Source organism: Artemia sp. Qi Xiang Cuo, chromosome 14, assembly GCF_049724085.1.
Source record: "Artemia sp. Qi Xiang Cuo chromosome 14, ASM4972408v1, whole genome shotgun sequence".
Classification (NCBI taxonomy): Eukaryota; Metazoa; Arthropoda; class Branchiopoda; order Anostraca; family Artemiidae; genus Artemia; species Artemia sp. Qi Xiang Cuo.
Window position 1 is genome coordinate 4,774,256 of NC_142807.1, and position 24,625 is coordinate 4,798,880.

Here is a 24,625-nt window from a genome sequence, read left to right on the forward strand (position 1 = left end):
ACGGTAAGAGAATTAGTTAAAGAAAGAGCTGATTCCCACTTTCTGTTTCTAATTATAAGGTTGTTACTAATTGTTTTTAGTTGACTGTAAATAGTTATTGTAGTACATGTATTTTGTACATGTATTAACTTGTAATAATTAAACGATCTAGAAAAAAGTCATTTCCTATGAAACTAAAGAGAAGAAGAGAAATCATTATTTCAAAGTTTTCCACTATTCTGTTAGATTTTTTTTTTTTTTAATATCATTTTTTTTTATTGCCTTATTTTATCTTTATTATCCCATAAGTTTTCCTTTAATTGGTTTACATATGTGAGATATTTTAATAAGCTAATGGCATTATTCTTTACTGATAGAAAGACAAACAACGCCACCATTTCGAAACATGACTGAACCTTTTCAAAATTTAGGCCAGTAAAAAAAAAAACGAAAAGTCAAGTTCCTTCTGATTGGTTGTCCTATCTGAAATTTTAGACCAATAAAAAGAATAGAGAAATTTTGAGTCAAAACAAATTTTGCAAGTCATCTCTGTTTCTCTGTGTGCAAACTTTTTCCTATGATGTACAACACATCTCCACTGCCACGCTAAAAGGGCGTATCTGACGTATTTACACTTTTGAGATAATCACAAAAAACTGTTTACTAATCTGTTCTCAGTTAGAGAAAAAGCAGGACAATAAGCTGCCCTGTTCCCCTTCGAGAACTGCATAGCAAATAGTTTAGGGCAATTATCGCAGAAGTGTGAAAATGTCAGTTACGACTTTTAGATAATTGCAATAATTAAAACAAGCGGTTCACTGCATTATAATTCAAGATATATAAACCCTTCACCATCACCATCAGAAATCTACCAATCCGAACAAAATTAAACAAACACACACGTAGGTAAACAAAAGAACATAACAGGTTAAGGAGCACTTAATTAAAATAGCTAATATTAACAATATCTAGGAATCTAGGCACGGGGGCACATCACTTTAGGGGAAACAAATGCCCCCTAGATTTTGAAAACCCGAATTACCTTTTTTGTTATTTTCAATTACAAATTCCTTTTTTAAATATTACATTTGAAAAGAATCGAAAAACAATAAAATTGCCCCTCATAGATTTTATAAAATAGATTTTAACATCCCCCCCCCTGTTCATTTTCGTGAATTGACGCCCCTATCTTCGCATGCTTCAAAAGTTGAAGCACAGTTTCGTGATTATTTTTAAAACTACTTTTCCAAATTCTCTTCTTTTAAACCAATAAAAAAATTATGCCGCTGGTGGGAGTATGGTCGATAAATAAATAAAAAAGATCGTATTTTATGCGATCTGAGCCAAACGCTTCATAAAACAACATAAAAAATATTTTAGATTCTAAAGTGAACTAGTTTAAAAAAACGGACAATATTAAGGAATATGGGGTCGCGTCGAAAGTTGAAGCATATTTTCTCATTATAATCTATGCCACAGGGTCTACAATGGTACACAATTACAGTGGATTCTAGTCCCCGTTTTAGTGTTTTCAATGAAAAACTAAAAAGAATTTATGCAAGACCGTATCCAGGGATGGCGGTAGACGGTTTGAATCCGCTCCCGCCCCCCAAAATGCTCGTCCAACTCGTAAAAACGTAAAAAAATGCACATAAACAAATTTTTGGAGCTTTTTTTTAAGTGTTTTTTGTGTAAAACGCACCGAAAAAAACACAACCCCCCCCCCCCCCCCGCAAAATTCTGGATACCGCCGTGATCTTATGTTATAGCCAAAATGTCTGTATTTAAGACCTTGGGTTTATTTTTTCTTGGAGTGCGTTGTCTCTATTTCTTTCCGATTCTTGTGTTTTTCTTGAATTCTAAGAATTATTAGAAAAAATACATTTATTTTTGTGACGTCTCCACTTTCGTTCAACAAGCTTTTTGAACTTTTTGAGGAGCTAGATTATTTTCTTCAAAAACAATCTTACCCTATCAAAAAGATTATGCTACTGGCGAGACAAAAGGGTCAATAAAACATTACGTTTTATGGGATCCAAGTAAAATGATCCACAAAACAATTTTAAAAATGTTTTAGGATTCTAAAATGAACTAATTAAAAATAACTTCAATAGTCTACCACTTTAGTAATTATTTTTCTACCAGACATGTACATGGGATTATTTTTAAATGGGGGGGGGTCAGAGCTTTGAACAGAACATGTAATAAACACGCAAATCGGATGACAAAATATAAGAAACTACTGAAGCAATCGTGAAAAAGATACAGATATAGGGAGGGGAGGGTATAGACCCACAGAATCCTTTCCTGTATACGCGCCTAGTATCTTCCATGCCGCCGAAATTTTAGTTATGTTTACAACTTCAAAGTTCTGCAAATTTTAGTAGCGTTTTTGTAACAAATGTATGACACTAGGCCCATTCACGGAGAAATTCTACGAGTATCCAGAGCTGGCAAGCGTTAATTTGAGCCAATCAGAATTCTTTATAGAATTTTTTAGTCCATCAGAGAATTCTGGGAAAAATCTGATTGGCTTAAATTAGCGCAGGCTAAATCTCACTATTAGTAAAATCTCATTCTGAATAGGCCATATAATATTTTTTTTATGCCACAAGCAAAAGCACATTCCAGATAAATATTTCCCCAATAAATATTAGTTAATTGACTCTTACTTCCTTTAGAATAAGTAATAATTTCCTTTAGTTGAAAAATTCTGCAGGAACTAGGGTTAATTGTTTAATTTTAGTGATTAATACAAAAATAAATTTATAAATAATTCATGTTCAGTACACATCGGACAATGGAATTCTAGGAACTGAATCAAGCAATTTTTTCTTACTCTTTTTAGTCTTACTAATTAGAATCTTATGAAATTCATCTTCAATTTTATTTATGGTCGTTTTTATATGTCTGGTTTGGGCTCAAGTTCAAGGCAGTATCCAATATTTTTGTGTGGGAGAGGGGGGGATCACAAAACGCTACAAATTTTGTTTATATGTATTTGTGTTGCCTTTGCGCGATTCAGACAAACTACTGTTGTCAATAACCAAAACTCTGCATTGGTTAGTCCTGAGTATATCTATAGTTGGCAGCACTGGATATAAGGCCAGCCCTACAAGTACTCATATTGAGGATAATAGGGAGAATTCTTTCCCCCTAGGTTGTTTTGAAGGACCTCTCCTGAAAAATCCATTACAAAAATTGGCCTATAACGCCCTTTTTCTTATTTTGCCCTCTGAAGAATCCCCGTGTCTCTATCCCCCGACGACACATAGTATCCCTTATAATAAAAATAGTTCACTTAAAAGTCACTAGGGTTAAAACTTCAGATTTTTCAGAGAGATACCCTTTAGGAGAAGAACGTGGGTTACTTTTATTTCAACTTTTGATCCGCTGTAAAGGAAAAACAAGTGAATATATAAAATGATTATCTTACCGAAAGTAATCCACAATCGAAGTTAGAGGCGTCACTAGCAAAAATTTTTGGGTAACTGGAGGGGCAACAGAAATTTACCGACTGGCTATTCTTTTTACCGACTCATTGGAGTAATATTGTTATTAAAATTACCCTTTTTTACCGGCAGAGACTGATCTTCTTTCATTGGTTTTATGTCATCATTAGCCCATTTACTACTACTACTACTACTAACAATTCACCGCAGCACCAAGCCGCCTGAGGCCAACACAGCTACGCAAGCTCCCCCTCCATCCCAATCTGTTCAAAGCCTCCCTTTTTACACACTCTCAGGAAGTTCCCATTTCCGTTAATCTTTCTTTATGACGTCGTCCCATCCCGGACGAGGACGATCCTGCTTTCCGTTTAGCCCTAGACGGTTGACCGAAAATTCCGATCTGCCCCAGACGGTTGGCCGAAAAGAACAATCTTCGGCAATCTGTCATCCGTTATCCGCACAACGTGCCCTAGCCACCTCAACCTTTCTTTCATTATAACCCTAGAGAGCGGTATTGAACCACATTTTTGTACAGTCTATTGTTTGAAATACGGTCAGTCAGCCGGGTATCCAGAACAATCCCATTTCTCTGGAAAACATCTAGCAAATCTTCATCCGCTTTTCGGAGCGCCCATGCTTCAGAGCAATATTTTACCTAGTGGTAAAAAAATGGCACTTTGCACCACTATTTTACTGACTCTGTTTTTTTAACTGATTGGCTGAAAACATTGGGAGTGGCCCTCTCCCACCATACATGACGCCCTTGATCAAGGTTATTTCTCTACATAATCACCTTGACAATTCAGGGTCAGATCTAGAGCAAAATCTTGGGTTAGACCCAATGTGAAAAGGGTGCCAATGAGCAAAATCTTGGGGGGGGGAGGGGGGGGAAAGGGACAAAGGTGCCAATAATTGACCAACTTGACAGATTTGTTTAAAAAAAGAATTAAAAAAGAAAAAAACAGGAAGAGGGCACCAGAAAAAATCTTGGGGGGCCCAGTCCCCCCTCGCCCCCTGGATCCGCAAGTGTGACGATTGAAGCATTTGTAATATCTGTGAGCTAACTTTGTAATACCCTCTTCATGAAATATTGTCACCAATGATCTGAAGTGAGTTGTGGCTGTCGCTTTGAGCTCCCCGTCAGCTTGAGACTGTGCCTCCCGAGACAATTTTTTCAATTCAGGGAAGAGTTGAAAGCCATTCGGCGCAAAATCCAGACTATAAGGTAAGTGTTCGGAAATATCTTATTTCAATTGCTCAAGGTCTGTGAGGACGGGATTGTCATGGATCAAAACCACTCCGGAAGTCAGCATGCCTCTTCTTCTGTTTCGCCTAGCACTCCGAAAGGCCTTCAAATAAAAGTTCAAATGGGGATAAGTCCATTTATTTAGACAGTGAAAACAGGTACAAAAGTCGAAATATCTAGACTTTTGTACCTGTTTTCACTGTCTATATAAATGGGCTTATCCCCTTTTGAACGTCTATTTGTTCGTCATAGAAAGACAGCGTGGTCTGGGAAAAGGATACCTAATTCAAGGTGTGCGTGTAACTGAACCCCTGTAACTGAGCCCCCGTGCAACTGAACCCCCGTGCAACTGAACCATCGTACAACTGAACCACCGTGCAATTGAACCACCGTGCAACTGAACCCCCGTGCAACTGAACCCCATTTAACTATACCCCCGTGGTTACAATGGAACCCTAATTTAAAGTGTTATGTCGAAAATCCGTAGGCTTTGCAAAGTTTCACAAGTAATTATTGTTCCTGGCTGAGTAGACTCCACCAGCAACACACCTTTTCTATCCACAAAACAGTTGCCATTGTCATGTGGTTGTTAAGGGATTGTTTGAATTTTTGGCTTTGTTTCGGAAATTTGTGCGCATCTACTGTTGTGACTTTTGTTTCGGGTGTGTCGTATTGTCCTGTCATTTCTCCTTAATTGAAAAAGTCCAGTGTTTTCAATTCATGTAGAGGGGGGCAAAATGCACTTTTCAAGATCTAGGAGGCGATTTGTTTTTTTCCCCAACGAAAATAATCAAAAAACATTTTTCAAAGAAAATGCAAAGGTATTTTCCAAAATCAAAATTCCTACCCTCCACCCTCTAGTTGACGCCCGAGCGGGGGCAGGGAGAGGCATTGCTCCCAACTAACGAGGAGCTCAAAGAAACCGTCATAACTCATTTCAAATCATTGGCGGCGACATTTTATGAAAAGGGTAATACAAAGCTTGTTCACACATATGAAAAATGCTTCAATTGTCAAAGTGATTGTGTAGAAAAGAAACGCTGACTGTAGATTACTTCTCCTAATAAAATTATTTTTAAAATTATTAGAGCCATTAAGAAAGAGGAGATGGAATTAAGGGAGCTGGGGTTGGTTGATCATCCGTTTTCCGTTTACAGTCAATCGGAGGTTGAAAAACACAACCCTCATATATGGTCTTGGAATGGGTGTATTTAAAAGAACAACACACTGGGCTGTTACCCTATTATATAGATACATAAGACTACAAAAATTTGAGATAAGACTCTTAAGAGGATAATCCCAACTTACCAGTGCAGCAGGAGTTGTAGTAGCAGTAGCAAGTGCAACTTGCGTAGGGGGTGGTCCACCATAATATGACGATGGGCTAACGGGAGGAGAAGGGTAAGGCCAATATATGATTGGCTGAAAGCCAAAAGGAGTTCTTGGAGTCAATGGTGCCACTGCAGAGGCAGGTATCATAGGAGGTTGACTCATTTGACCAAATGGAAATGCTCCAAATGAGGGGGAGATCAAAGTTCCATCTAAATTTAAGAAAATGTTTCCATTATTTTATGCAATAAATATTTATAAATATATTTTATATTTTATTTTTATATATATATATATATATATATATATATATATATATATATATATATATATATATATATATATATATATATATATATATATATATATATATATATATATATATATATATATATATATATATATATATATATATATATATATATATATATATATATATATATATATATATATATATAAAATATTTTATTTATACATATTAAATATATTTTATATTATAATAAATACATGTTATGCAATAAAACAACAGCAAAATTTATCAAGCAAGGGGATAAAAATAAAAAAGCTCATTCACAGTTGACAGTCTCATTACCAGTTATTGATATAATCTATGAAATAAAACTGAACTGTGCTAAAAAGATAGGCTTTAAAAAACAACAATAAATAAAAAATTATTATGTATCTTCGTACTTTTCTCTAAATAGTTACTAAGTAAACTTTGAAAACAATTTGTTTTTTCAGCGTTTATCTCATTAGAATTGTAAACAAAACCTCTTATCATTGAAACATACTAGTACTATCCTGAATCTGCAATCACTTATACTTTAGTACTATCACTAAAGTACAACCTGGAAACTTAATAGAGAACCGAAGGAAATTGCTCTTTCCTTTTCATTTAACTCCCAACTTAAAAAACAAATCTTTAAATCTAAAATCAGGAAGTCTCAAACTTATGAAGGAAAATGGTTACGTTAAATTAAAAACACAGATTATGTAACTGCAAATACGCACTTCCCCTCGATGGTGGTTGGCCCACACCCCTTCTGGATTTTCCGTAATTTTCATATTGCTTAACTTTTTGCTATTTACCTCATATGTATGAGGATAACCTCATATACCTCATTTACCTCGTACATATTAGGATAACCTCAGATGTGCGATAACGAAAAACATTAAATCAAGGTTTAGAAGCGTGGACAAAAGAGATAGGCAAGTATGTAAGGGGAAGGTGAGGGTCTTAGAGCCTGGGTTTCTCCTCCTCGAACTATCAAGGGTTAATTACCCGCTCATTTAACTAAATATTTAGATTTTATCTGTAACCCTGCCCCAAAATTCAAATTCCACGTATGTGCTTGATAAACGTAAGATCCGTAAGACAAACGTAAATATCCGACTATGGTAGAAATAAGGGACAAACGAGTGGACAAGCCCACTTGCGCAACGAAATTTTTATTAAACATTTAAAAAGGTCTTTAAAAGCGATTCTCCAAATTCGTAGATAATACTACTTTGATGCTTGTAAATATAATCATTTAATCCTTAAAAAATGACCAGTGGAGTTTAATTGATGAACTATAATGAGGTTTTACAACTATAATGAGGTTTTATAATGAGGTTAACTTTACCGATGGTACTAAAACAAAAGTTCACTCTCTAATTTGTGCTCGATAGAAATTAGAATTGCTGAAATTACAATTCCTCACAAGTTTATTTTTTCCTTTCTTTTCAACATTAAAACAAGATTCTCATGAAAATCCGTGATTACCATCTTACGGTACATTTATGTTTTGGATTCCTTCTTGACTCGAGCTAAACCACAGAAAAACACAGAGTATATTAGTAAATAATCTTGTGACGTAAAACTTTTTCTTCCTTTAACTGGATAATTCCTTGAACTGGAATAATTCAGGTTTTACAAATGTCTGGTTATTGGAGTCCATCTTCAGCTTACGGGTTAAAAAAATAATGTGATTGGCTACGAAACTACGCCATTAAACGTAAACTAATGAAATTAAAGTGAGCTTTTTACCTCAAAATTATAGAAAATAATTTCTCTTGTTCTCTTTTAAATTGACTACAAAATCTACAGCTTCTATATACGAGAGCTTAGCCCGTCTGGATATAGTACCAAGGCCGTACCCATGGGGGTTACCGGGTTTGAAACGCCGCTGAAATTTTTTGACGACTCGTAAAAAAGTAACAAAAAAACATACAAACAAATCTTGAATACGTTTTATAATATTTTTTGACATACTTGACATAGTAAGACGACCTTATACAGGCCAAACTTGTATGTCAGTTCTTAAAAATTTATTCATTTTCATCAAGATCGTTAGTGCATGCAATAGCCATTTTTCGGACCAAAGCAAATAACAAAAGCGAGATTTTTAATTCGCTGTGCTAACCTTGTTGAACTTGCTTGTCACTCAAATTCCAGTTCCTAAGAGTTATACTCAAAAGTAATAATAGCTTTTTGACTTAAGAGGTGTATCTATGGAAACTGCTACATGTGAGGTTAATTTTCAATAAAGGGCTGGTTGAACTTTCTGCATAGTACTTGTATTTCCTAGATTCCTTTTCCTTCTAGGGGGTCCCTCTATTCATTTATAGCCCGGGTGGTTACGTCATCATAGCTGCGATCCAGGTTGCCATACCAATCCATTTTAAGGGACTATTGACCCAATATGGGATTAGAGCTCCCATCTTTATTTTATTAGACCTGTATTTTAATAAAAGAGCTAAGAAGTTTCGCTGCCACCATTCCAAGGGCAAGAAGTCAAATTCAAGCTGATTGGGAAAAAAAATTACAAAGAACAGATTTTATACTATGTTTCTACATTTTATTACAAGAAAATGTATTTTAACTTGTTTATATCACTCGAAGAAGAGCTGAAACTTTCAACTTTTAGATACAACACTATTTGGCTTGCTTTTTTTTTCAAAACTGAAGTGATTTTTTGTCAACATTTTTGATGATTTTAACCCCCAGAATCAAAGATTTTTTTTTTCTTAAACGACTGGCAACGTCGAAAAATCCAAACTACAGTTACTTGAAATCTAATAGAAATAAAGGTTCTGCTAATTTCAAGTCTGAAAAACTAACCCTTCGACAACCGAAACTCCCAATAAAGAAGAATTGGAGCAACAAGCAAAACTACCAGCCACTTAAAAGCAAACACAGAAAAGAGAGAAAAAATAAAGAGACGTAGCTAGGGTTTTCACCACCCCGGAACCATGTTCTTTTTTGCGTCACTACCACAACATACCCACCATCACTACCACAACATAAGTAGATCGCAGCATGGGCAAAAAGAGAAGAAAACTCAGTTTAACGTCCACTCAGAAGCTGCGCTCGGGAATAGCTGTCCCACTAGCTACGCCACTGAAAAAAAAATACCAGAAAAAAGGTACATTACCAAAAAGGTTCCAACCAATTAACCGTCCCAAACCAGATCCAAAATTTGATGTGAAAAGCGAATCACCACAGTCACCAACAAAAACGCTCCTCTCAGGGTGAAATTAATAGGCCAACTGACATTGATACAAAACTACTAATGTTTTAATCATAGTTAAGTGACATATTAAAACCTTAAGCCCCGTCTTAATTAGTCTAGCAAATTGTCTTAATTGACGAATAACGGTAATAAGGATCTAACATTTTTGGAAAATAGGGTGAATCAGGCTAATAGTATTAATAACGCTAAAGCAGAATACCAGTCTTTTTCCCTTTTATCCCTCTTATTCAAGGGCGTCAATTTATAAAATTCTAGGGAGGAGAAGGAGGGCGGGGGGGGAGGTTATTTTTCAAAATCAAGGAGAGAAAAATCTTGTTACTTTTTGATTTTTTCGATGAAAATACAAAAAAAGACAGTCAATAAAAAATACCAACAAAAGGTATTTTTCAAAATATAGAGGAAAGCAAAAACCTAATGTAGAGTCTAAAGGGGTCAATTGCCCCCTTTTCTGTCCCTCTTCCCTCCGAATGACGCACCTGTGCACCCTATTACACATTTGATATTAATATTGGTCCGAAGGGAGAGTAAGGCCCAACATCTTGTATTTTTTAAGCCTAGGAGTGAAATATTTGATTGGTTTACTATCTTTTCATTGAGAATACAAAAAAAAACTATTTCTTAACAAAAATACCAATAGCAGGTAGTATTCAAAAAAAGAGGGGGGTTAAAATCTAGGGGGAATCTAAAGGGGTCAATTGACCCTCCTAATTGACACGCTGGACCATCCTATTACACATTCAAAACTGATGTTGGTCCGACAGGAGGGCAAGGCGTGGCATCTTCTTATGTCTACTAGTAAAGTTACTAATAAAGGAAAAGAACGCTTAGTTTCTTTTAATTATCTTATAAATAAACTAAGAAAAGACGAAATCTCCTCTTCCGATCCATGCATAAGGTTCTGAAGATGTAGAATCCTTATAACCCTTATTACAAAAATTAAGACGGGGCTTTAACAAGATAAAAGAGTCCATCAAACAGTTTAATGACGGTTGAACCAAAAAAGCTCACGAAGCATATTTCTTTTTTAAATAATTATTATATAAATATATAGTTATATATTTTGCTTCAAAAAATTACATAATCGTTTAAATTAGACAATCTTTCTCTTTTTTACACTTTTCCTTAAATCTTTGAATCCAACTATAAGGAAATCTTAATGGCCTTGATGACATAAATTTTACACACCTTTATCCATTATGACTCTGCCTTTGTTTTAATTAGTATTTTTAAATTAGCTTCAAACCTTTTAATATGACAAAGTAAAACTTGATTTCATTTACAATAACAAATGTTATATTTCAGATTGATATATTACATTAGTTAATTCCTATTGCAAGTATCAATGGAAATTAAAACTGAATTTTTAAAATAAAGTGTCTGATAAATCCTGAAAAACAATAAACTTTTTATTAATACAAATTTTCATTTGATATTAATATAAAATACTAAGAACATCAGAGAAATAGATTTTTTGGACAATTTTATTTTTCTTAAAAAAAGCAAAACGGAACAAAATTCTAAGTCACTAAGAGAGCAATATTAAGGCATCAAGTTTAGATTGTGCAAATGACTTAACAACCATGAAGGAGAAGCGGAATTTTTTTTTATATTTACATTTTAAATTTATTTTTATCGCTGGATAAATGAACTTCATAAGTCTGTAAATACTTATCAAATGAACACACGAAGTGTGTTCATTACGTGTGAACGCACTTTGTGTGAACGAACAAAGTGTGAACGCACGTGTAAACGCACTTTGTGTGAACGAACAAAGTGTGAACACACTTTGTGCCGCACAAAGTGCGGCATTACGATTATTTTTCCAGAAATTCCGTTAGTCTTTTCTGCTTTTTTTGCCGGGGCTTAGCAAGTATTTGTTTAAAATTTCAGTAACAAATGTTCTATATTCCTATAGTTCTTACTACTTATTCAGTTTACTCTAATTTACTTCTTCTAAAATCTGTACTTAGTTGATCATCTTAGTTAATCACAATATTACAACTTAGTTAAGATGACATTTGCTTAAATTGACTAAGTTTGTCATTAAATTAACTAAGATCACATCTTAGTTAAGCTTGATATGTCTGAAATAATATGTTAATAAATTAAATCAAATAATTAAATAATTAAAACAATTAAGTGGTTTCCTGTTTTTTTTTGTAGTGAATTTGAGGTTATTGGAGACCCCAATATATTTAGAAAAACCATTAAGGAGCTGCTTTTTACAGAATATGAGTTTTGATTGATTTACTTTGGGGTATTTATTTTGGGGTTTTTGTTGTTATGATGTCCTCGGAGGAAAAATATAATATATGATATTCTTCTGTATTTATTGTATAATGTGATGGTATTAATGGTGTCGGTGGCCAAGTGTTCTTTTTGTTTTCCTACCTCCCCCACGAACAAGCTTTGCTTTTTAGGGGAAAGAGCAATAATTTTTTGTTCATATGTTTTGTCAATAAATCTTTTTGTCTCTCTAAAAAAAAAATAGATATTATATTTTTCGAAAGTGCACATTTGCGCATAATATCAACAGGCTTTTTGGGAAGAGGTAGGGGTCTGATCCCTGCATATTACCCCTCAGTTCTGGCTAAAGTTAAAGCTTTTTTGTTAAATATTTGAAGTACAAAGGCCATCAAAACGAAAACATTGTTTGCCTTAGACCCGTCTTAGGTCTATTTATACCTGAAAATAGCAATTTTCTAAGATATTTCTTTTGGCCGTTTTAAAATTATGAAGTTCTATAAGCAGTATCACATTTTTGTCAGTGTTGCCAAGTTGAAACATAAAAAAAAGCCAAAGTAATTAGTTCACTGTAAAATCCCTTCCACCCGTAAAACGATTCTAATGTTAACAACCTCTTGATCCCCAATAGCAACTATACCCTAAAAGAAAAGCTGAACCTTCTTAAGCTGTTTGATGCCATAAATTTACAAAAACTTTTTTTGATCTTTCACCCACATTTTGCTTAAGTTTGGCACCCACCGCTACCAAAAGCTGCACAACCGCATAAGGGGATCCGTTTTATTCAAAACTGAATTTTTATTTTTCCCAATTATTCAATATATACATAATTATGCAATTTTCTACTTAACAAATCCTAACCATCAGATTTCATTTTCATTGTCCTTGTTAATTCAAAATATTACTGAGAAAATAGAGATGGTAGAAGGCCGATGTCAAGTATTGTTTTAACGTTATTTTATTGATCTTTTTATTTAAGCTTAAATTTCCATAAGATTATTCGAAGACAAAGAAGTTGTCTTCCTATTTGTAACTTATACGAAGCATTCTTACAAACGACAGTTGAACCACATTAAGTATATATATATATATATATATATATATATATATATATATATATATATATATATATATATATATATATATATATATATATATATATATATATGTATATAAATTGAAGTTTCAGCTCAAGCCAATTTAAAATTTAAAATGTGGAATTGGTGGCACCCTCACCAAAAGCGGTCTAATTTGTATTCGAGGGTAAACAAAAAAAAATCCCTCCACAAAAAAAAACACCAAAATTCCGAAATTTATGTGATAAATTAGGCAAATGATTTATTTATATGTTAAATTGAAACCTATCATTTTTTTTTTTCATCAAGCAATTTTTGATTTGTACCATGGATCTGTAAAAAAAGAAAAGAAAAAGAAAAACGATTTTTTTTAGTACAAACAAAATAAACAAAAGTTTAAGTTTCGTAGAAGAGATTTTAGAAAAAACAGAATCTGCTTAAGGCTTAGTAAAATATAATGTAGGTTTTAGACAAAAAAAAACAAAAAAAAAACACACAAACACAGTTAAAGTTTTTAAAATTCAGCTTTAGCTCTTACTGTTTTATGATTCATATTTATGGAGGAAAGGCTTTTTACTAAGAAAACAGAAAATTTGATTTTTTGTTCTCTGTTTTCTTCTTATGGAATCATGCAATTCTCCAATTAAAATAGTTACAAAAAAAATAGTTAAGAAAAATATTTCATACGCGATTTCCAGATATCCAAGGAGTCTGTCCGGGAAACAGATCAATTTTGACCTTTTTATGTGCTAATTTAGAGATTGCCGTAATTAGCCTTTTAGCTTCTAATTTTTCTAATTTTTTTCCTCTAATTTTTCAATGACTACTAAACTTTTTCAGATCTTTTACATTTCTTTTACATTTCAATCTTTCTAACATTTCTTTTACATTTCAATCTCTTGCAGCAAATTAATAAAGATACAAAAATAAAACAAAGAACAGTTTTACTATTACAATTACTTTCATTTTTATTTACTTTTTCTTTTAATATTTCATTTTCATTATTCTACGTCTTGCACGCGTTTATTTGCTCCAGCCAATTAAAAAAAAAAAACACTATTTAGTTAATAGCTCAGATTAGGGTGATAAAAGGTGCTAAAACACAAAAGCAAACTTACTAGATTCCCTTAAAGTAACCCAGAAAAGCCCAAATTCCAGCGCCGTTAACTAGCTACGATCAAAGCCATAAAAAATTCCACTTCCCTTTCTTTACAGAAGTATTAACAAAATCAGGTCAAGGCCATACCCATAAGATCTAGGGGCGAAGAATATATATACACAATGAAGAATTAACACCAAGAAGATATAATTTGGACTAATCAGAACCAAAGTTACGAAAGTCCAATGTGAATTCGGTAATTCAAAAAACATTATGTGCTATCAGACATGGACGCAGGTTTTTTTCGGAGTACGATGGGGGGGGGGGGAGGGTAAAAAATCATTTGATAACTTGAATTAGAATTTTATGTGATATATATTGAAAATTTAAGTTTGGAGCCAAAATCCTCAAAGTATGTGCGTTCGAATCATCGGTTCAATCTTATTTGGCTGTCAAGAAATTTGCGAGTTTTACTTTTTGAATGAAAATATATAAATAAAAAGAAAATACATGAGCGACAAGTAGAACTTTTAAATAAAATAGATAATTTGTAAAACAGTAATTATTATATACTAAATTATCTTTAAAGTATATATGCCACAGCAAAATGGCATAACTTGTGCTGTCAAATCAAAAAGAGGTTGCACCGCTCCATCTTTCAATAAAGGAAAAAACTAATAAATCACCGATCGAGTTTTTTAGTCAAAATTTCCTCAAGCATTATCTTTCTTTGGTATATATTATCTTAGCCCAAACGTTAGACCCTAGGCTCAAAACATTATCCTTAGAAAATTTCCTTAACAGCTTGACTGTCCCAAATCAAAAACTAAGATGAAACTAAAGAGAAATCAACCTGACTGGTACTCTCCCCTCCATAAAAAAAAAACTCCAAAAATTCAAAATTTAGAATCTGACTCAAACTCGTAAAACACGTAGAAGTTTTTATTGAAATCTTCATTTGCCGAAACGCATGGTCAGTGAGCATATGAATATAGGAAAATATATGGGTGTCTGAAAATTCTCAAAATTTCCTCTCAAATCTCTACCAAAGTTTTTGCTTGCTCCCTCCTAATAAGAAACAGATCAATGGGTATGGCCCTGGATAAGGCACTAAAAGCATATAAATAAAGTGACGAAAGAAATCTCACCATATAGACAGAATCAAGACAAAACTGGCAATACGAAAAGAGGATAGGCATTGTTGTCAGCAAAAATAAATCATTCATAAATTGTTTAGCGAAAAAACCTTGGATTATCTGAAACTTCCCTTTTCCCCCAGTTGAAAAACTGGTTAATTGTCCATACATAAGCAAAATAAAAAAAATGTAAGTCTAAATGACTTATTTTCATGATTTGTCAATTAAGATACTGTCACAATAATAACCCCAGATAAAAATCTCTGATACAACCCTCCTTCTCATCTAGAGTTGATATGATTTTTAGCCACTGTTCGCGCAAACTTTAAACTAATTAGGAAGACGGTGAATTATCAAAATGCCCAAATGCCTCACTTTCGTTACACTTTCGTTATTCTTCTTTTTTTGCAAAAAGCAGACATCCTAATACCACATTTTGATGCGTACTGAAAGAGGGGAGGGGTAGCTCTTGGGAAAGAAAAGGCAGACTTTATCGAGCTTTTAAATGGGACAATTTTATAATAAAGATAATTTTAAATAGGATATTGCTAGTCAGTTATTGCTGATATCATTTTTTGCTAGTTTTTCGAGTAAAACTTAAACCTAACTGGGAGGAGGGTGAACTGCAAAATTTCAAAACTTGTCAATGAAAATTATATGGTTAGTATGAATATCGATATCCTTAATTTAAAAATAATTTCTTCCTCCATTTGCATACCAACGACACTTAAACATCAAAAGAAAGTGACAGAGACATACAGACAAAACAGACTCATAAACCCATAAAAAGTTGGATATTTAGAATATTAAAAAAACAACAACAAAACGAAGCACATTCGTCCGTTGTTAAGGCAAACCAAAATATAAGTAAAAGAGGGAAATAATATCTTAGCTGCCACTGGGGGAACTTACCAAAGATGAGGAGAACAAAATTTTAGAAGGGAAAGTCTAAATTGTGTTGGTAAACGGTATTCCATAAGGTTAAACTTCAAAAATTTCTATTTGTTTTTAGTAAGTGTTTAATGTTCTAAATTAAGCTTTAATTAAGTAAATTAAAAACTTTTAATTTCCCTTCGTTTTTAATGAACTTAATCTATGCAAATAGTTCTCAGCATAAATCATTCAATTTTATTTTTATTCATTTGAATATAATTTTATTTATCTATTTATTCTGCCCTTATTTATTTTTGGGAGTGATAAAATAAGTTTAAAATTAACAAATTCTCTATCCTCTATTCGTTTTGTATTTCAATCAAAAATTAACGACAGGTGGAATACTCGACATACACATCGATAAACTCAAAAATCGATATACTCGATTTTAACACGAAGAATACGCACAAAAATATTGCATAAATCTTGAAGTCCGACAAAAAGTCAGGGTAGCTACAGGAATGTAGGCATAAATGTATTAATTTAAGTACAAACATCACTCAAAATGATAAGGTTTTCAAAAAAGACAAATAATTACAGCCCCTGGTAAAACTGGGGGTACGAAAAAGTTTGAGCTGCAGACACAGCCGCTAGCTGTCTTTTAGCTGCCAAATCATTGGTATCAATAGTATTAGGGAATGCAGATTCCCAGGATCGCTTAAGACTGCCTGAGGAAATAGCTTGTGTTTGACTCATAGTGGGAGTTGCTTGGGTTAGTAGTCCCTGCTGAGAGACAAGGCTATGGGGTGGAGGGTAAAAACCTGGTAAAGCAGCAGCTGGAATAATACCAGGACGCATTTGGGGAAACATTGAAAATCTTGCCGACCCACCAACTCCCGGGAATGGTGGAGGTAAGAGCATCATCCCTTGCATTCCAGGAACCATATTAAGTCCAAGGGCACGAATCTGAGCGAAAGGATCAGCCCCAAGCATTGTGAGGGGGTTAGTTGGCTTAGCCTCTAATTGAGGACGAAGTTGCGGATACCCCATAAGCAATAACTGCTCCTGTTGTCTTTGGAACGCTTGAACAGCAGCTAATTGATCTAATGGAAGAGTTAACGTACTTGGAGACAGGAGAGCCTTGGGAGGTGTTGTGCTGGGAAGGGCAAGACCCCCTGTTAACACCAAGTGCATATCATCGCCGGAACACTGAAAGACCTCAACGTAGCGCTGTTTCTTCCCAAAAACGATGTAGCGATGATGGCGTTGTTGTGCAGCAGCGAAAGCGCTTTGCTCGCCGTCCATTTGGATAAAAGCCTCACCAGATGGTTGACCCTGTAATATTATGAAAGTTAAGAATTAGTAAAAAAAAAATAATAATCTAAAACAATTCAAACTTCTTTCTGTAAGCTAACTGTTCCTAACGATAACCAGTAGTAGCTTAAAGTATACTTGATTTATTTTTAATCTAAAATAATTTAATTTAATTTGTATTTATTGGGAGTTGTCTGTGGTATCACACATTTTTATTGACAAGGTCACCGACAAAGGGCCGTAAAATTTCACTATTTTTAAAGTCATACTTCAGAATAAAACTACAGCTTTCGATGAAGACTAGCAGCTGGGAGAATTCACTAAGGGGCCATTTGTCTTGTGCGAAAGATAGGCTGGCTATTTCACAGAAAAGGAAGCGTATTCTCGAGAACTTGTTTTATATTTCATAAAATACACCCTTAATTCACTTTACCAAAGTCACCAAACAGTATATTAAGCGAGCTAGAATGTAACTCGACAAATCATGCTGAAAACATTTCAAACGACCGAGAAAACCTCTCAAACTTAAAAATCAGCCTGAAAACGCTCAAAATGAGCGTTAATCAAGAAAGAATTCCTAGCTTGATAGCACAGTTTATATAATTAGCAGTATGATCTTTCCCTATTTCACCCATTATAAAAACCCGGACCGAGGTGCGAGTGCTCAAGAGAACGTATAAACATAAGCGGCATTAGATCTTTTCACGGGTAGACAAAGAATAATCACTTACGGAACAAGTACTGACAAAACCCCTCGGCCGGCTCACCAATAAGTGCACAAATAAGTGGGAGGAGCTTTTTGTTCGCACCGAGAATGAAGAGCCAGAAATCATCTGCGGTAAACTTACTGGATAATTATATAAACTGTGCTTGATAGCTAGCGGAAAACACGGCCGTATTGCATAAATACGGCAATTCTTAGCGCGAAAAACGCTATGTTTGTCCAGCCCCTTTAAGTGGTCTCGCATCGTAATTGCGAAACGTTAGTAAATGAATTTAAGATCTATCATTGGTCAGTTAAAATCATCTACCAATTAGAAACCAGTTTACATTCTTACGAATCCTATGTAAACCAGTGTGATAAGTGCCAATATGAAATTAGGAGCCGTAGTCCCCATAAGCCACAGCACCCGGGACAACTACCCCGGTTGCCCCCTCCCCTTTAAGAATGGATCTGTATGTGAGTAGGAGCCTCATAAAGCGAATACAGGAGGGACAAGGCCTATGCTGTGGCTTTAAATCATTCATTTCTGTCGACATAGCCCTTGCGTTTCTCAATACAATAAAGTGGCCTGAATCTGAAAATCTAGGAGTTTCCCAGTGACTGGTATGGAAATTAGCGATTTATATTCTCCTCGTCATCGGGTTTCTAAACAAACAGAAAAAGAAACATGCTAAAACATGTTTCTCTATGTGCTACAAGCCAAACTCTCGTATAAGGAAAATTTGTCTCGGAATTACATTTTTAAATGCAATTTGAACTTTTTTATATTCATAAAATAGGTAAAAATAATAAATAATTCTGAAAAAGCCGTTGAGGTACTCATAGCTTCATCTGGTGATTGTATTAAGTCACCTTAAAACTTCAGTAAGTATAAATTACAAGGGTAATCTTGAAAGAAAAATGAAAATCAATTTTTATATTCTGGGCAGTGACGTGCGCAGGAGGAACCTGTGGGCCAATCCCCCCCCCAAAAAATTATAAAATTATCCTCTATTTTTGGGCACTTCTTATTTGTATTATCAAGAATTTTTTTAGTTATGATAATAAGCTTCCTGAGTCAGCTTCAGCTGAAAATTCTTTCTCAAGAGACAGTTTCTTAAAAATGAGTTGTTTTTTTTACTTTCTGGTAACTATAATCCAAGGTTTACCAGGTTTTAGCTGTTGCAACAGTCATGATCAGCTTATGGAATATTCTGGAGATATTGAGTGGACGGATTTTCATCTCCGTAAAAAAAAATGGATTTTGCTTTTGATACAGCTTTTGAGGATCGCTATTCATATTTTAGAAAAGAAACGTCTCTTCCAGTTCAAAAATCTAGAATACGCCCCAAATAATGCTGTACTAGGCTATTTTCATATTTTTTTTTCTGGGTAGAATGAAAATAATGTAAGCATAGACCTTGAGAAGAACAATATAATGCCCACATGGCCAACGAAAATACAATTGTGATTCAGGAAAAATCGTGCTCATGGGAAATCTAAACCTTGTCGGATCCCTTAGAGCAACCCAAAGTTCGTCTAGTAAAATAACGTTTATGCCTCCGTTGAAACAAACAAACTGATATTTCAACTTTTTCCTCGTGTTGGGTAAGTTCTGTCCCACCACCTTGGCTAATTGTAATTTGGCCCCTTATCAACACAGATCCACCCAAAGAGAAATTTTAAAGAAAACAATATCAAAATAAAAAAAAATTGTACCTGGACCCACAGGAATACTCATACCTGAAACCCGCAACTTTCCAAGATTTTTATTATTATTATTACAAAGTTTTGAAATAGAGGGTGGTAAAAAATTTGTGTCATTGGTGCCACTTAAAACCGTTAAAATAAAGAAGCAGAAATACGTAGTTATATTTAGCAGCACAACACCTTCTTCAGCCGTTTGGTGCAATTTACCTATGTATAATTGTATAATTTTAATATATGATTTTATATATAAATATATATATATATATAATTTATAGATATATTTATAAATATATTTTATAAATATATATTATACAATTTATAAATATATGTATAATTTGGCACAGCTACCAAAGACTGCATAGCTGCACCTGGAGGTCTCTTCCTTAAAAATTAAACTGCTGATTTTTTCTCTCTTTTTTTGTAATATTTAGAATTGCATTTTGTTCCTCGATCGTATTTTGTGTTGCTATGACCCGCAGGCTTCTTGCAATAAATCTTATCTTACTGTTGGGTAAGTTTTCACTTAACGGATTCAAACAATCAGATTTCATTTCCACTGTCCTTGGTAGTTCAAGCTCCTCCCCTAAATTCTACTTCACAGTAGCCTTTTCAACTGAAAATCAACTTTTATAATTTCATCATTACGCTGCAGTTAAGAATTGGACCAATCATATCACATTTTAAAACTACAATGAACACCAAAATAAAAACATTGTTTGCCCCAAGGCGCATCATACCTGAAAACCGCGATTTTTTAAGATTTTTCTTTGGTTGTTTTAAAATTGTGAAGTATCTAGGGCGTACCACCTTTTTGTCAGTGAAGCCACGTTAAACCGTTAAAATAATAGCCAAAATGATTAGTTGTTTCTTTGTGCCATTCTTAAGCTTTTATGCCAATTTAAGTATAATCTGGCGCAACTAACAAAACTGCATAGCAGCATATTTCGCGTTGAAAATTTTACTTTCACTGTTCTTGGTACTTTACGCTCCTTCTCTGAAATCTATTGAAAAATCGCCTTTACAGAAAACCAACAGAGCAAAAAACTCAATGAAAAAAAAAAAAAAAAAAAACGAAAAACGAGACTGAGGCCAGTTGAGAGAAAAGACGAAAAATGTAAAACAACGCGGATATTTCGCCTGTATCAAAACAAGGCGTTGTTTCTTATTTTTTTTTTCATTGTGTTTTTTATCTGTTGGTTTTTTGACACGGCTGGCCAGTTCGGCTTAAGATCTTTTAAAATCACCTTTTCAATTGAAAACTGGTTTTAACAATTTCATCATTACACTGCATTTAAAAATTAGACCAATAACACTGCATTGGCAAGAAAAAAAAAATCAAATGTGCGCTTGTAATACAATAGTCTCAGAGATGATAAATAGCCCAAGTTCGTCGTCATTATGCAACAGTTTTTCCTATCTTGGTTTTGATTCTTGTACTTGAACTTCGATCTCTTCACAAGGAAATAGGGACTGGGAAATTCAGACAGTGGTGTGTTGACTTTGAACAAGTTTTGAAAAGGACGTGGCAAATTAAACTTATAGTGGACACACATTCATACAGGGTGTTGTGCCTTTGATTTAAACACTGTTCAAATTTCTAGAAGGCAATCAAACAGTTCGTGGTAACAAACTGTAAGTAAGGAGCACAGTTTATATGATTATCCAGTATGATCTTTCCCTATCTCACCCATTATAAAAACCCGGACCGAGGTGCGAGTGCTCCAGAGAACGTTTTTGCAGATATAAACATAAGCGGCATTAGATTTTTTCACGGGTAGACAAAGAATAATCACCTACGGAACAAGTACTGACAAAACCATTTGGCCGGCTCAACCAATAAGTGGACAATAAGTGCAGAAATAAGTGGGAGGAGCTTTTTATTCGCACCGAGAATGAAGAGCCAGAAATCATCTGCGGTAAACTTACTGGATAATTATATAAACTGTGGTAAGGAGCGACCCAGCTCACTAGTAACCGGAACCGGAACAGTAACAGTAACCGGAAACTCTAATTTTGATTCCAATAGATACATCAAAAGAATCGGATAGTTATGCTGATTTCAAATATACAAGTTTCATCAAGTTTAGTATTACCCATCAAAAGTTAAGAGCCAGGAAATATTTGCCTTATTTTCGAAAAAGGGGGAAACACCCCCTAAAAGTCATAGAATCTTCAGCGTATCAGATTCAGCGTATCAGAGAACCCTTGTGTAGAGGTTTCGAGCTTCTCTCTACAAAAATGTGGAATTTTGTATTTTTTGCCAGAAAAAAGATCACAAATGCGTGTGTGATCAACCCAGTGGTCCTAGAATATCGCGAGGGCTCATTCGAACGGAAAATAAAATTTTTATTGCCCTTTTTAAGTGACAAAAAAATTGGAGGGCAACTAGGCTGCTCCCACGCTCATTTTCCCAAAAAGTCACCCGATCAAAGTTTTGAGATAGCCATTTTATTCAGTATAGTCGAAAAATCTAATAGCTATGTCTATGAGGATGACTTAATCTCCAAAAGTCCCCGGGGGAAGTGCTGCAAGTTGTGATCTAAGGGCTGCAAGGTATTGACTAGGGGGCAAGCCCCATCATATGAGTAATAATGTCTGTTCGTTTTAAGTTTTAATGTTGCTCCTTACTTTCAGTTGAAAAAACTTGTTTTTTATTTAATTTTTTATTGTTTTTTAAATAATACTGGGAAATCTGGCACCCCCTTCATAGAAATTTCCCTTTCCCAATGAAAATTTACTCATTGGAAAGATCCTCCTACATAGGGAGGAATTCTGGGAAACTGGGAGTTGTTTTTTTTAGCTTTCTCTCGTTTATTCTAATTTCTTATCCAAGCTATATAAGTTATGGCAAGACCGCCCAATCAATGCTAAATAGTTTGGCCGCACAACCTAAAAACGTTTATAATCGATGAGAGAGCGTGATCCTTTAAGGTATCGAATCCCCTTAAGTCAAGAAGGATATATTCTGCCTACCTGTCCTCTTCTGAGGCCTACTCAGAAGATACAAAACACATAAGGGTTGTTTATGCTCCAATTAAGCAAGTAATCAGTTTAGCTCTTTCAACCTTTATTGCAACCTCCGGCCGCTTCACAAAGTCCTGTATGTTTTTTTTAAGTTTGTCAAAAATTTTAAGAATCCAGTTTTTTTTAGATCTTTACCAGAGAGCAACCAAAGATTTTTTGTTGATGGATTCTCAAGCAAGGCAGTGAGTCACCCGGATATGCGACCCAACGTTTTCCTTTTCTTTCACAAGACAAGATTAGCTGCTTGCCGATGAAAACAGTTGGCAATGCAAATTTTTTTTTCCACTCATATTTACTGCCGGGTTAAGACTTCTGAGAAATTCATTTCAGTAATAAGATACCTCCTTCAAGTTTGGAATTTCTGCACTGTAGACAAACTCCCCATAAAAGAAATAAAAATGGCAAAGTTGCAGTTCCTTTCATAGAACCGGACAACGCCAGCCTGTATAGAATTGCTTAAAAAGCAAATTATAGGGCCACTCATCTTATATGCATAATATTAGAGCAAAAACCCGAGATGATCAAGCATAGTAAAATCAAAAGTCAACAAGCCATGTATAGATAATTGAATTTATCCTGTCAAAGGGGTTAACGCCTGCTATATGTGCTTTTGACCAAAGTGCGTTATATTACTTCCTACCAAGCGCCTAGCAGTAACCCCCTAGAACAAGCTCTTACGTTCACTGTACAACAATAAGGAAGAACAGCTGAAATTAATAGAATCAGCAAGAGCCCACGAGGTTGCGATTGGAGTACCAAGGACATCAAAAAGAAATGTTTGTTGGACCCTGGACCCATTTTGGCTATATTCCTACCTGAAAACTGTAATTTTATAAGACTGTTCTTTTGGCTGTTACAAATTAGGTGGATTTTGAGCAGAATCACATTTTCGTGAGCGTTGCAACAATGAACCGTTAAAATGAATAAGCGAAATTAACTAGTTGAATTCGACAACGTTTTACGTCTGTAGAAATCTTTTGATTCCCGAAGACAGCTACATCTTCAAAAGAAAGCCACAACTTCTAATGCTGTTTTGTCCCATTTGTTTAGGTTTACTTTTACCGTACCAAAAACTACTATATTGTTTAGTGTTTTCAGTATAGCGCTAGTTTTCTGTAATCCTACAAACATAGGGAAATGTCACCATTTGATTTATTTGCACTAGTTCTGCTGATATATGTTAGATAGGCTTGGAAGTAATAATTTTTGTTTGTTTTTAGTTTCAACTTCGCTCTTTACTTCCCTCGGAAAAACCTCTTTTTAAAAATTAATCTTCAGAAGAAAGCCATACCTTCTTATGCTGTTTGGTCCCGTATATTTTTGCTTACTTTTCACTGATTTTTACTCACATTTCTTCTTTTTTTGGCCCCCGTTAATACTTAACACGGCATATCTGAAAATAGAGGCTTTTTTTTACCTGAGATTGATTTCTCAGTTTTGCTTAGTTTTGAAGATATATATCGTTGTAAGTTAAGATTTGGTCAATTGAAACAATCAGATATCATTTTCACTGCCCTTTGTACTTCAACGATTGTTGATGGAAAATAGTACCATCCCTTCACCGAGATTGGTCTGAAGGATGCTACCCCCTTAGGGGAAAACGAATGCACTTTATTTACGCTTGCATCTAACCCCTCATAGAAAAGAAATCTATGAAATTCAATTTCAAGACCAAACAGTATGAGTAACTTATATGAGTGAGTACTGGCGCTAGTGTCGAGAAAAAAAACTAATGATGCCATCTAGTGTTTGGCGATAGTTGTCATTTTTTCAGTATAAGAATAATTAATTTAATTAGTTTATAAGTTTATTAAAACACATTCACAGACAAATAAATAAATTAAACAACACTTTCGCGCTGGAGAAAACCTATGAAGGTTTGCGATCGCGCGGAAGTCCACGTAACTACTTACATATTAAATCGA

General features: G+C 34.4%; 1 protein-coding gene across 1 annotated transcript in view; it reads right to left on the bottom strand.

Moving 5' to 3' along the window:
* LOC148944060 (epithelial splicing regulatory protein 1-like) overlaps positions 1-24,625 on the bottom strand; it is a 268,151-nt gene that overhangs the window by 71,980 nt on the left and 171,546 nt on the right. Inside the window, exons 13-14 of the mRNA XM_089100840.1 lie at positions 17,074-17,284; positions 5,986-6,218 (exon numbers count right to left, since the gene is read on the bottom strand). Of these exons, the coding sequence (XP_088956966.1) occupies positions 5,986-6,218; positions 17,074-17,284 (444 nt within the window). The remainder of the gene's footprint in view (positions 1-5,985; positions 6,219-17,073; positions 17,285-24,625) is intronic.